Source organism: Balearica regulorum, chromosome 18 (genome assembly GCF_011004875.1).
Source record: "Balearica regulorum gibbericeps isolate bBalReg1 chromosome 18, bBalReg1.pri, whole genome shotgun sequence".
In the NCBI taxonomy this organism is placed as follows: Eukaryota; Metazoa; Chordata; class Aves; order Gruiformes; family Gruidae; genus Balearica; species Balearica regulorum.
Genome location: NC_046201.1, coordinates 139,525 through 152,092, shown reverse-complemented (window position 1 = coordinate 152,092; position 12,568 = coordinate 139,525). Strand labels below are relative to the sequence as shown.

General features: G+C 38.3%; 1 protein-coding gene across 1 annotated transcript in view; it reads right to left on the bottom strand.

The window, feature by feature from the left end:
* Positions 1–948: 948 nt before the first annotated feature.
* Positions 949–12,568, bottom strand: part of CCDC57 (coiled-coil domain containing 57) — a 40,533-nt gene continuing 28,913 nt past the window's right edge. The window contains exons 12-14 of the mRNA XM_075770285.1: positions 10,365–10,487; positions 9,777–9,999; positions 949–2,537 (exon numbers count right to left, since the gene is read on the bottom strand). Of these exons, the coding sequence (XP_075626400.1) occupies positions 2,314–2,537; positions 9,777–9,999; positions 10,365–10,487 (570 nt within the window). The 3' untranslated portion in view covers positions 949–2,313. The remainder of the gene's footprint in view (positions 2,538–9,776; positions 10,000–10,364; positions 10,488–12,568) is intronic.

The following is a 12,568-nucleotide window of genomic DNA, read 5'->3' as shown; positions in this document are numbered from 1 at the left end:
TTGTCACCGCTCCTTCTGTTTTTTAAGAATCAATGCCCAATTTGTTAAAATATTTTGGTCACGAGAGAAATGTATGAAAATTTCCCCCCTATATTTAGTACACACTTAGCACTACCTCCCCATGCAGGATCCAACAATATATTCATGTTGTCTGAAACAATTGTAAATGATTGAACTACTTTTTTCTATCACAAGTAAAACCAAATGAAACAATCAATAGCTATCATCTTCCCTTACCTACAGTTGCCTTAAGGAAACCTGTTTCTCAGGGAAACTGAATAAATTAAAGTTGCATTTCTGGCAAGAGGTCTGCATGACCAGGCATGCCAGGTGACATACTGGAGACGGGGACAACACACACACACATAGACACGTCACCACTAAAGAACCACAAACCCCCCTAAAAACCTGCAAAGAAACCTACAAAAAGGCATTTCTGAAGTCTGCAGCCCAAGAGCTTATATCCATGATGTAAGGAATAGAGAGTGACATCTTCCAGGCTCAGATGCGGTGTTACAAAGATTACGGAACACATCGCTTTTTCTAAGGGTGCACTGCTTTTAACACCTGTAAATGCACAGAATCTCATAGCACTGAAATACCGTGCATCTCCACAGTTCAATATTAAACATGGAATTGGAAAGAAAAAAATATTTTTCAGGATAATCTACAGCTATTAAAACCTCTGAAATTTACACACTGTGTTCTAGAAATAACCAGTGAGAGTTGTAACTGGTGTGATCTGGGCCAAAATTCCTGTACTTGTTAGAAACCACTATGCTTTGAGCTACAGAAAGAGCTCATTCAGGGCCTGGTTCAAGGGAATGCATCATGCTGTTCCGGCTCGTGAACAATGTTAAATGTTTAATCCAATGACAGGATTTTCAAGTAATTAAATGATTTAGAAAGAAGCTCACAAGGTCTCTCAGGCCTCATATTGGCTGGGTAACGTCTCAATGAAATTTAATGCAGATTTAGCATTTGATTACAATATCATAGAATCTTTGCGCTAAAGCAAAACATTTTCAGCAGTGAGTAGAAAAATAATTATTCAAATTCTCAAAATGATTACTACTTTGTCATATGACAAAGAGAGCAGCTGTTTGCAAAGAGTACCAGGAAAGCATTTCTAAAAACAAAAGCACTACAGAAAAAAACCCCACTGATTGGTAAGTAGTGCTTTTCCTTCATTAATCCTGTTTAGCTTTTATATGTTTTTAACAGCAACTGAGAAGTATTACTCACTTCAGTGATATCACTCACAGAATCAGTTAGGTTGGAAGGGACCTCTTGAGATCACCTAGTCCAATCTCTGTTCAAGGATGGTCAGCTGGAACAGGTTGCCCAGGACTACATCTAGTTGGGTTCTGAGTATCTCCACAGATGGAGACTCCATAACATCTCTGGGCAATCTGTTCCAGTGCTTGACCATCCTCACAGTAAAAAAAGGTTTTTCTTGAGTTTTTCACATATATTTCCTTTACTTATAGTAAAGTTCATCACTGTAATATCCCAAGGTAACGCAGCATTACTGGAAATGTTACAAAAATACACTGATTGTTTCAATGTCCTGGTGTGTTCATAACTATATAGATATCCCTCATTACATCACAACTCATTCAAGTTTTCTGTTAGTTTCATCTGTTGTAAGACTTTTTTTACAACGCTTCTGTATGACTCTAAGTGTTGCTAATGAACATGTTTTTCACTGCTTTAAACTCTGTGCACTCTCTTGTTAAAGAAAAATAAAATTACTGGTGTGACAACAGAAGTTTAATTTTACACACTTTCATGCTGTCTGAACAAGTGTGAAGAGCTACAGAAGATGAGAAACAATACAGATTGAGGTGTAATCTTTTCAAACTCCTTTCTTTCAAGTAGAAAGATAGCTGCACAGGATTAACGGTTGCATCGTTAATTATAAGAAAACAAGTAGGTTGAGGCATCCCACTTCTAAGCTTAAATCACATCTAGTTTCTCAACAAAGTATTTGCTAAAGACCTGCAAGCCCTGCCTAAAGGCATAAGGCTTTACATATGTATTAACTGGGCATTTCTAAATCCATGACGCAAGCAATATTTAACATATATAATTAAAATAAATCAGTATTAACAGTGAAGACTGTAATCTCAGTATGTACACAGATTAACCCTTTATTTTATTTTAGGATGAAACAGGGCATTTGTTCTCTCTTCTGGCTGCAAACATCCCAATTCGACATACAATAATGAAGATGATACTTATATGTGATTTATAGATTTCAAAGTAAGTTAATAGCAAGTGTGGACCTGGAATTTGCTGTCAACAAAGAATTCAGTCTTTAATATTATAGTTGCGGATTTTTGGCATGTTAGAAGAGATTTTTGGTTTTATGGGATGAGCACAAAACAAATTCCTGGATTTTAACTTCTGCTGAACTTCCAGCCTGGTTCCTCTGACTGTCAAATCTGCAGCTGGCATTTCAAGTTTATCCTTGGCTTTGATATTTTGCTGAGATTCTTCAGATTGCTCATCTGAACGTGTAACTTCAAACTCCACTGCTCAAAAAAAGAAAAATACTTTGTAGTTATGTTTGTATGTTTATTATGAGACTGGATACTTGAAGAGAACTGGTTTACTCTCTTTCTCTAAATATATTGCTGCCATAGTTCCACATGGTAGAAGTCTTATATTAACAGAACCATTTCTGTACAGAGGAGACACAGAACTGTCCGCTAAATCTTGCTATGCTGATGGTATAATACATCAACAACATCTCCTGCTCAATCCTTGTTTCATCTGTACCTGTTCATTCTCCGTTGGCATCAGACTGCTTAAGAGAGGAGAAAGACAGACAGCTGGGAGGTCAGTGTAACTGTTCAAGTCAAGCACTACCTATCTGTTTAGTTGTTTTTAAACATCACATTTTACAAGTTTACCCTTCTTTCCATTGTGAGAGAACATCTGTGTCAATCAAGGCAATACCAACAGACTGGACAACATGATACAAAGTTAGACCTACCTGTTCCCATACTGTGAAGTGGTGATAAAGTAGTTGGTGATAAAGTAGTTGATCAAGAAATCACCAGCAGCCATAAAAGCTGCAGCAAAACGTGTTTGGATATGCATGATCCAAAGGGCTCAAAGGCAATTCTGTGTGCTTGACAAAGCAGCGCTACTGCCATTATCTTTTGGGGTTTTTTTTAATCTTCTCTCACAGAGGAAGGAATTTACTGTGGACTAACTCAAAAAATAACATCGTTGGTTGGGAAGCAGGGAGACTGGTCTTAATACCAATCAGGGTCCATTCTGCAGCCTCTTGCATAATTCTCTGAAAACCACTATCTCCAACTACCTGAACTTTAGTCTTATCACAGGTTTCATTAGGTAAGATAAGTGGAATTGGTCAATCGCAGTATTCATTGTAAGCTATAGGTAATATTTACAGGCGCTTGGCTCCAGCCACTTCATCCTCATTTTTCAAGGCACTGAGATTTTAACTTTAGATTTTCTGTGGACAGCCAAAGCAGACAGCAGAAGTAGTCATAATATACTTGCCATAACTCACACCACAGCATTCTGTACTAGTTGAATTTTTTGAGCATGATAGGATTCAGTCCCGGGTACTATTCAATCACAGAGCAAGAATAAGAGGTGCACAAATTGAAAAAGGTAAGTTATTACTAGGATAAGGTAAATTTTCATAGTCAACAGAACATCGTACAAAGTCCAAACAAAATTCTACATGGAAGGAAATAAAAAATATTATTGCATTATGGAATGAATTAATCTATTGAGGGTTTATAGCCCTATGCAAAGCATGACACTGTGGCTAATGTCATAACATGACATTTTCCAAAACAATTTTTATGGTCGGCTTTAGCTTGAACCAGCTGTTCACTCGTGTGTGCAGTCTCTGCACTGAGTAAGCTTGGTGGCATTTGTTACTACAGGTGGCAAAAGCTCAGTGGACTCTTGTGCTATTGATGCGAAATCATGTTGTTCAGCTTGCCACCTAGTGGTTACCTACAGATGTAGAAGATATGAAAGAGGATGCTTGAGCCCACGGAAGACCTTTCGGTGTATTTTCCTGCCTGGAAAAAGGACTTTAATCATTATAGTGCATTACCCTAGTTTCTCTCCCACATCTGGCAGATAATAAATCAGATTTTTCACAATATCAACAGTTTAGAACAGTGCAGGCAGCAGTGTCTGAAAGGTACAGGATACAGCTTCAAAGATTATTTTGCTTGACCAGGAGCCGGAGCAGAATGAGATTACCTCTTGTTTGTGGTCTAAATAACTGCTTACCGACAGTCCGGTTTTTTAAATACTCCCTCAGTTTTGAAAGGTCTTTTGTATTCAACCAAGGGGATGACTTTCAGAAATAATGTGGGAGGCCCAAATCCTGTAGATACAAAGGCAAAATAACCAAGCACCAATGCATCACATGCATCCCTTCCTCTGAAGTCTTCTGTCTGCTTGTCTCTTGACATTAGTAGAGACACTACAGTTATAACTAGTAAAGGCTACTAAATTCGGTGTTTGGAACAACACCACACAACACGAGCATTCTATATGGCTACTATAAAGTTCTGGACTGTCAAAAATCTGTGTTAACACAGACATTTTAAACCATGAAATTGCAAACTTGTAAGGTTAGTTCTACAAAATAGAAAAATACAAAGAACAATATCCCAAAATTACAAATGCTATTTAAAGTGAAATATCCTAAGAGAACACCGAATAAGGACCCTTATATGTTACTGGTTCTGCTTGGGACTGTTCACATGTGTGAAGGACCTTGAATAAAATCGGCATGAATATGCACTGTGCACTTAAAATTTAAATGCAGTAGCTTGGTTTTCACAAACAACCAACAATGTAAAAGCACACCTAATTTATAAGCCTGTAACTTACTTGTAGAAATGATCATGGCAACAAGAGGTAGTAGGATCATAGTTAAGAGCCTAAACTGCTTTTGAAAATGAACCTAAATGTTTACTGTATTGAAATGCTCAACATATCTTCTATGTGATGTGTGTTAATTACAGTCAGAAATAATATTCACAGATTTTATTTTTTTTTTCAGAACTAAAGAGATACAGGTAGATATGTTGAGCAAACTGAAATTTCCCCAAATGGAAAATTTCGGTTAAAATACTTGTCACTATATATTTGCTTATGGCTAACAGTGTTTCTGAAGGAACAGCAACTCAAACAAGTTCCTATTCAGGAGAAGAACATTTAAGTGAAGAAAATGTAACTAGGGAATTAGTTAATATTTGTGAAACACTTGAAAGATGAAGTTTTATGTAACGCAGAAAAGAAATCATGAGTCTTTCACTCATTGGAGCTGGAATGAAGCCAGAGCACTCTTTCCATTTGTTAATATTTTACCAGATCCTTTCTCTGGCCAGCTTTTTACCCACATGGTTTGCTTTTAGAACTGTCAGTGATGTCAAAGCTGTTGAAATTCTGTCTAGTGTGGAAACACTTAAGATAACTTTTGATCCATAAAGCGTAGAATTTCAGACCACAGCAGCTTTGCAAGTAACAGTAACAATGAGAATTATAGTAAAAGAAACTCCCCTCAGTTGAAGTAGTAAACCAGAGAAGTTACTTTGCTTCAAAGCAGCTGAACCTCGTTCTTTGTTAGGCTACAATGTGAACTCAAATTAATACGCCCAGAACACAGTTCTGCACATCTGTGGATACTCAGAATATCTGTGGATATTCCTCTGGCATGGAAAACGCAACGTTTCACCTACCACCAAAACAAGCGACTAGTGGGGACACTGTAAGCCGAGATACAGCTTGCCGTATGCTCTTATTCCCTCTGCATTGACCCCAGCCTCTGTTGACTCAAGGAGATACAGCTGATCAGGAGCGTTTCACATGGTACCACAAAGCACTCTTCGCAGTACTGGCTTCACTCTAAACGCAGTCTTACAGTCAAACTTTAATAGGTGATGATTGCCTCTCTTTCAAAAAAAACCCCAAAAACCTAGTAAGTGTCTCCAATAGCAAGTAAAAACTTTATTAAGCTAAATTAATTGAAAACTAAATTCCAGACTTCTAAATGTTTTACAAAGGTTCCCCTCCTCTTGCCTAACGTTTATTCTAAAATCAAAAAAGGCCCTATAGCCCACAGGTGAATAGAGAAACCCTGCAGCATGTACAGAAGCTAATCACACAGTCGTACACGTGATGATTTTCAGAGGAAAGCATGCAACTCCTCTGACAAGCAACTTTCCTTTGAGGATGGCCTGACATCAGCGTTCAAGGTGCATATGATATGGATCACCCACCGAAGTCTCCCACCTGCTCTCAACCTCTGGGAAAGGGCATATAAAAAGGAGAGAAATACAAAAGCGTATTTCTTACTAGTACAGCCTATGTATTTTACACTGATGCTTTTAGTATCATTGTGGCTTGTACCTGTCTACCTCTGTAGCAGGATCTTTTTCTTTCAATAATACAGACCAATAAAAACACCTGAACGAGGAACCTGTGTTCCTTCTAAACCCTTTCTTTCTACTTACCTGCAGAATTAACATACAAATTATTAAATCCATCTCCTTCCTACAGTACAAACTAAAAACCAGCAGGTAGAGTAAGGAGAGAGAAAATTAAAATATCTCATAGCCTTCTGACTTGCTTGGAAGCTTCCACAAGTTCTGAATTTGATGGCGAAATGAATAAAGTATGTAACAGTCCACTTTAGCAATTCAGTGTTAACATGCAGTCATAAAAACTCCAAAACACATTGAGTCCTTGAATTGTGTCATATGCTGGAAATACAGCAAATTGCAGGGCTCACTTGACATGCCAACCATTTTAAGTCCCAATGGGCTGTTTTGTACATGAAAAAAATGAAGCTGTTCAACAGGTTCAGAAAAATCATTCTCACACTAGAATTGTTTCTGTTTCACCAGAAATGCCCATAAAACTGGTGGGACAGATTTGTACAGAGTTGAACTTGTAAAAGAAATGTTTGAATAGGCAAACTAACTTGCTTGCTTTGTTGCAAATGGTTATTTGTTACTGAGCTTTCCAGTCTGTGTGTGCATCATTTGTATCTGAAAGCCCCGTAACCGAGTCACTCCATCTTAATGATGGTTCTATCCACTGTAACCATGTGTTGGATGAATGTATTAAATTCAAGTGAGTGGTTTTAAACAGGAAAGATTGAGTTAATTTTCCATAGTTCAGGCATGAAAAATAATGCAAGCCTCTGCTAAAAATCAGAAGCAGAACTCCTTGAAAATTTTGTATATTCTGCTCTGAGGTGATGTTTTTCCAAAAAAAGGAAAGATTTTGCTTTCACAATCTTGTTTTCTGAAATGCAGACTTCAGTCTAGTAGAATTAAGGATACCATTTGGATGGTTTCCTGGAGGAGAAAGCTAAGCAACATAAAAGAGTTTTTAAAAGTCCTATTCTTCCAATGCATTATTTGAGGGCCTGCATGTTTGAGTAAGAAGCTCTGTTCAAGTGTTCTTAGGGTAAATCTGGATGAAGAGATCAAATTAAGGTTGTTCTCAGGAAAATATCACCCCTTATTGATGTTTCACTTAGTTTCATATTGGCAGTATTATCCCTTTTGCTCTTTTCCAGATCCCCAAAAATCTACAGTAAGTTTTGCAACCGTGGCTGGAAATTTCTAGACATTAAGAAACTGATGTCCTTGTAAGGCTGCCAGTGGTGTTGCATCATGCATACAGCAGCGTGAAGCTGCATGGCACTATCAGTAATGTTTCCAAGACATCCTTTGGCTTATCCTGTCAATATAGGCCTGACCTGAAATACTCTTCCTATTTCAGTCCCAGCCCCACAAAAAAAAGCACATGAATCATGACTGCCAGCACTATGTCCATTCCAGTCCTACAGGTCTGTCAATGCACATTACTCTGTCCTTGCAATGCACTGCTGTTGTGAATAAACACACTTATAATCCATTCTCCATTTTGAAAGCCTTTTTAAATATTTTTTTTCTTGTGTGCTGCTAAAGATGGTTCATTGCATCTATACACTGGTTTAAAAATAGATGTGATGTATGTTGGAAAGGACCTCTGGGTGAAACGTCACAGTGCTTATCACTCCCTGCCCAGAATTTATCTTGACGCAACTTGTGTCCATTGCCTCTTTTCTTTTCACTGTGCACCTCTGAGAGTCTGGCTCTGTCTTCTCCAAAATCCCTCACTGGGTAGTCAGAAAGCAGCAATGAGACCACCACTGACTCTTTCTTTTCCACACTGAACAATGCAGCTCTCTAAACCTCTCCTCATGTAGCCCTAGCCATCTTAGTGGCTCTCCTTTGGACTCCAGTTTGTCAATTCTTTGTACCAGAGGGTGCAAAACTGGACGCAGTACTCCAGATGTAGCCGCACAGCTACCAAGTAGGGGGGAACAAATCACTTCCCTTAACCCACTGGTTGCATTCTTGCTCCTGCCATCTGGTATGTGGTTAACAGCACGGGAATAGCTATGTAATGGTAACAGGTCACTATTAGTATAAAGCTCATTTGAAAAGGCTAAATGGCTGCTGTATTATTCAACAGCTGCCATCAGATCTCAGGAATAATGATGATGATAAAAATAACATCAAAACCAAAAACTTAAACAACCCACACAAGCCCCACAGCATTGTAAGAAATAATTTATTGAATGCTACGCCTCTTATTAAAAAATAAAAATCACCTTTACTTGGAACATTCTCGAGAAATGTTTGTCTGTCTATTTATAAAGACCTTTCACAAAAAGAGAGCCTACAATCCTTCTGGGGTACACACTCCATTATTAACCATCCTTGAAGTTTTTCCAGTATTATAATTTAAGGCCATTACTTTTTGTCCCATCCACAGCAGGTGTTAGAACAGTTTTCCAAAGATTTGCCAATGAAGTATTACTTCATGAACAGGCCAACAGTTTGGCAGACATAACATTCATCTGCAATACATTGCTGAACATAACGCCTACCATTAAAAAGTTCCTTTACAATTTGCCCGTGAAGAGGCTATGCTTTACTGCACTTGTATCACAAATGGTGCTTCTGCTAAAATTCCCTAGAACATGTGGTGCTTTTTGCAGAAGTATAAAATTGATTAATGTTCAGTCTATGACCTAGGTTTTACCTTCTCCTCTCATCCTAACCCTGATACTGTCTGACATGTAAAGTCAGGATGCTGTCTCACATATAAGAATTTGTATCTGCTTTTATTTTTTTATGTTCCAACTTGTTGCACTGGACTATAAAACTCTAGTGAATAACAATACGTAGTTCACTGTGTGCCCACAGCATATACCACATTACGTCCACGATCTCACTTATGGCCTTTCGGTCTTAGCACACTAAGTAGTATTGTAGCTATTAACCCGCCACAAAAATAATTAAGCAAGGATTTGCTAAATTACAATTTGATCTATCAGTCACTTGGCAACACACAAAGGGTGCAATTCTCAGACAGACACTTTCATATCTGCCCTAGATAAGGTATAGACTATGTCAAAACAGCGGAGTACTTGCATTTTCCAGGAGTATTTAATAAAAGGCGAAAAGTATTTGCAACAACGGCATTAAAACCAGAGAGCTATATAGGCATTTCTTACTTCTGCTGGCAACAGTGAAATTCCCTTCAAGCAACTCAGTAGATCTTCAGATTCTGACTATAGGACTGTAACAACAGTAGCAGTCATGTAAAAAAAAAAAATCATTCGAAGGGGGCAGAATCCACTACTGTACTTCCATTCTTCCGCAAGAGTCAAATACTGTGACTACTTTACAAAGCATGCTTACCTTGGTCAGTGTTCTTTTGAGGACTGAGAATAGAAAGGCTTGATCCCATTTCTAAAGTTTCCCAAATACCTTGGCAGAAATTATGTGCTCTAGATGAAGAAAGCTGGACCTGCTGGACTTGACTAGGACTCTGCCTGAGTGGATGAATTCGATCAGTCTTTGAGGATGTATCTACTTTTGGTTGCTCTGGCCCATGATTTTCAATAGAGAAATCTAGCTGAACCTGTTCAAATTCAAACACAATCTTACAGAGGTACATACTTTTCACATCAAAGACATCTGAAAATTGGTTAAATCTCATAGTGGCATCTTGGTCTTGGAAAGATAGGTTTCAGCAAGAGGCAAGACAAAGGAAAATTATTATTTTTAATTCTGAAAGGTTGTACAAGAAGATTAATTACAACATCATGAAAGTGATTGAGAAATCCTAGTTTATTAAGTGTTAACAAATATTATTTTGTACAGGAACAATGTGTAACTTAAAAAAATACATGTATTTTTAAGTCTTCCAGATGATGACTGTTGAGCAGCTGCAATTGAAATACCCAGCTGAAGGCAAATTACACTGATGATAAAACTGCACTGTACCTCAGTGGATGGTAATTCTGTTTCTTCCCCACAGCTGCGTAGAGCTGCTTCTTCCTTTAAGCTAGGGCAGGCAATCAGAGAAGAGATCCTTGAGGGATGCTGTTGCTTTGCATACTGCAGCTCCTAATATGAAATACTACATTAAAACAAAGAACTCATAGTATCTAAAAATAATATTTATAGCTCAGTTTGCTGTTACACTGCTAGATTTAAAATAATCAGTTGCAAATAATATTAAACAAAATTACGTTCCCTTCAGATCAACAGTGCCAAACTACCTTCCTAATAAACCTCTTACTAAATCTGTTCAAAATCTACATTTCTCATTGCTGTCACTATCATCCTGCTTGTTACTCGAGTTTATATTGTCCGGGTCATTCTTCACTTTTGTCTTTTCCCATGATTAAATTATAGAAGAAAAACTCCCCCCCAAAAGACCTAAAACCACAAATTCCAGCAGTCCCCAAAGTTCCAGAGCGGGAAAGATGTTCAATGATAGCCACTTCAACCATGACCTCCAAGCAAGCCATGAGCTGAAGAGGTGGGACTACTACTCGTGGAGTTTAGCATACCATCTGGAAACTCACAGTCAAATGCTGCCTCTCCAAGAGCCATGAACACAAAGTATTTTTAAAATCTATTTATTCTTACAAACCAAGAAAAATATTTAATGATTTTAAAAAGAACATGGGAGGCACGAGATGTCAGAAAAATAGCAAACACAGTGCCAGCTCATTAAAAATAAGGCAAGGGAAGACTGGCATGGATGGGCAATTAATATTCATTGGTCTCAGTTTAAGAGTCAGCTTAGTCCTAAGATGAGTTGTGAAAGAAAGAAAAAGAAGCAGAGAAGAAAAAAAAAATTGTAAAAAATGTGGGTTTGATTTGTGGCAATTTTGCCCAGGTCTGGAAATCACTTTTACATACGTTTAGTATCAGCATTTAGCTAATCCTTCTCAGACCTTGATCTAAGTAGTGCACAGATGAAACAAGCAGGCTACAAAAGGTCTACTCGAATGCTCTGCTGGATCCTAATCCCCTTTGTAAAAATTACTCTCGGTGCTAGAGTTTAGGAGCTTAAGAAACAGTTCACTGAACTGAAAGTTTGAGTGAACAAAGTATGCCAAGTTTGTGACTTTGGGTTAGTAAGATGTTCACAACCATCCTGAACAAATTATATATCCACAAGCACGCTGAGGCATTCCACAGTGAGTTCACCTGTTGGCAGACCACTTTTCAGGCTTCCTGCACACTTTAACAACTGCTTTGCCTATTTCCTTCTGAAACCCCACAAGAAGGAGATCATATGCTCAGGACTGTCATCTAGGACCAAACTTGACCTTTTCACCTTGGAGTTTTACAAGAAGTTTCAGACCACATGCTCCAGAAGTAGCCCATACCACTGTCCCATAAGATGATATCCCACTGATATGCCAGCAAGGCTATGTATTTAATGCTCCCCGATTCTTTTCTCTGAGGACCTTGCTCAGGCTGCAAAAAGATGCTAATAGTTCTTGTGACAGTGCTGCTGTGACAGCTCTTGATTACGTCCTCAGACTGTCAATGAAGAGTTGCAAAACAGTGCTGCATTCTCAGACCTGCTCTCACAGAGCTCAAATAATTTGAGCCTTCCCAGTCTCAGAACTCTGATGGCTTTCACCATAGTACGTTCTAACTAGTATTTTTGATGCCCTCATTAATACTTCCGATGTCAAAAGAACTCGATTAGATAATTTTGGTAAAATATACCAGATTCTCCAGCTCACCTCGCACTTACCTGACTGACCTGTTACAGTTCTCAATTTCTGTTATCTTAGACTATCATCTGCTATATCCAAGGAAGAGTAAGTCTCCATTAGCTCTGTAAGGGTACACCAGATGGCATTCTCAGTTTATCACTGATGGATGGTTTACAATGTTTGCTCACACTGCAGCCTTTAAAACTTCTTCATTGACTAATGGGCAGTAAAGAAGAACAGGGACTTATTTTCACTCAAGCAATCTGTTCAAATTTGGTTCTAATTGACTCTAACAGCATAGCCTTTTGGACTTCAGGTAACCTTTCTCTATCAAACAGGTGTGCCCCTCCTGTTGGGTATCTTCTGCTAGGAAGAAGCTACGAGAAATTCAAGCACCTGTGGTAGGATGTCCGAACACAGAATTCTTCCCTGACAAGTTCCCTTAGAACATATCCCAAAATGTTG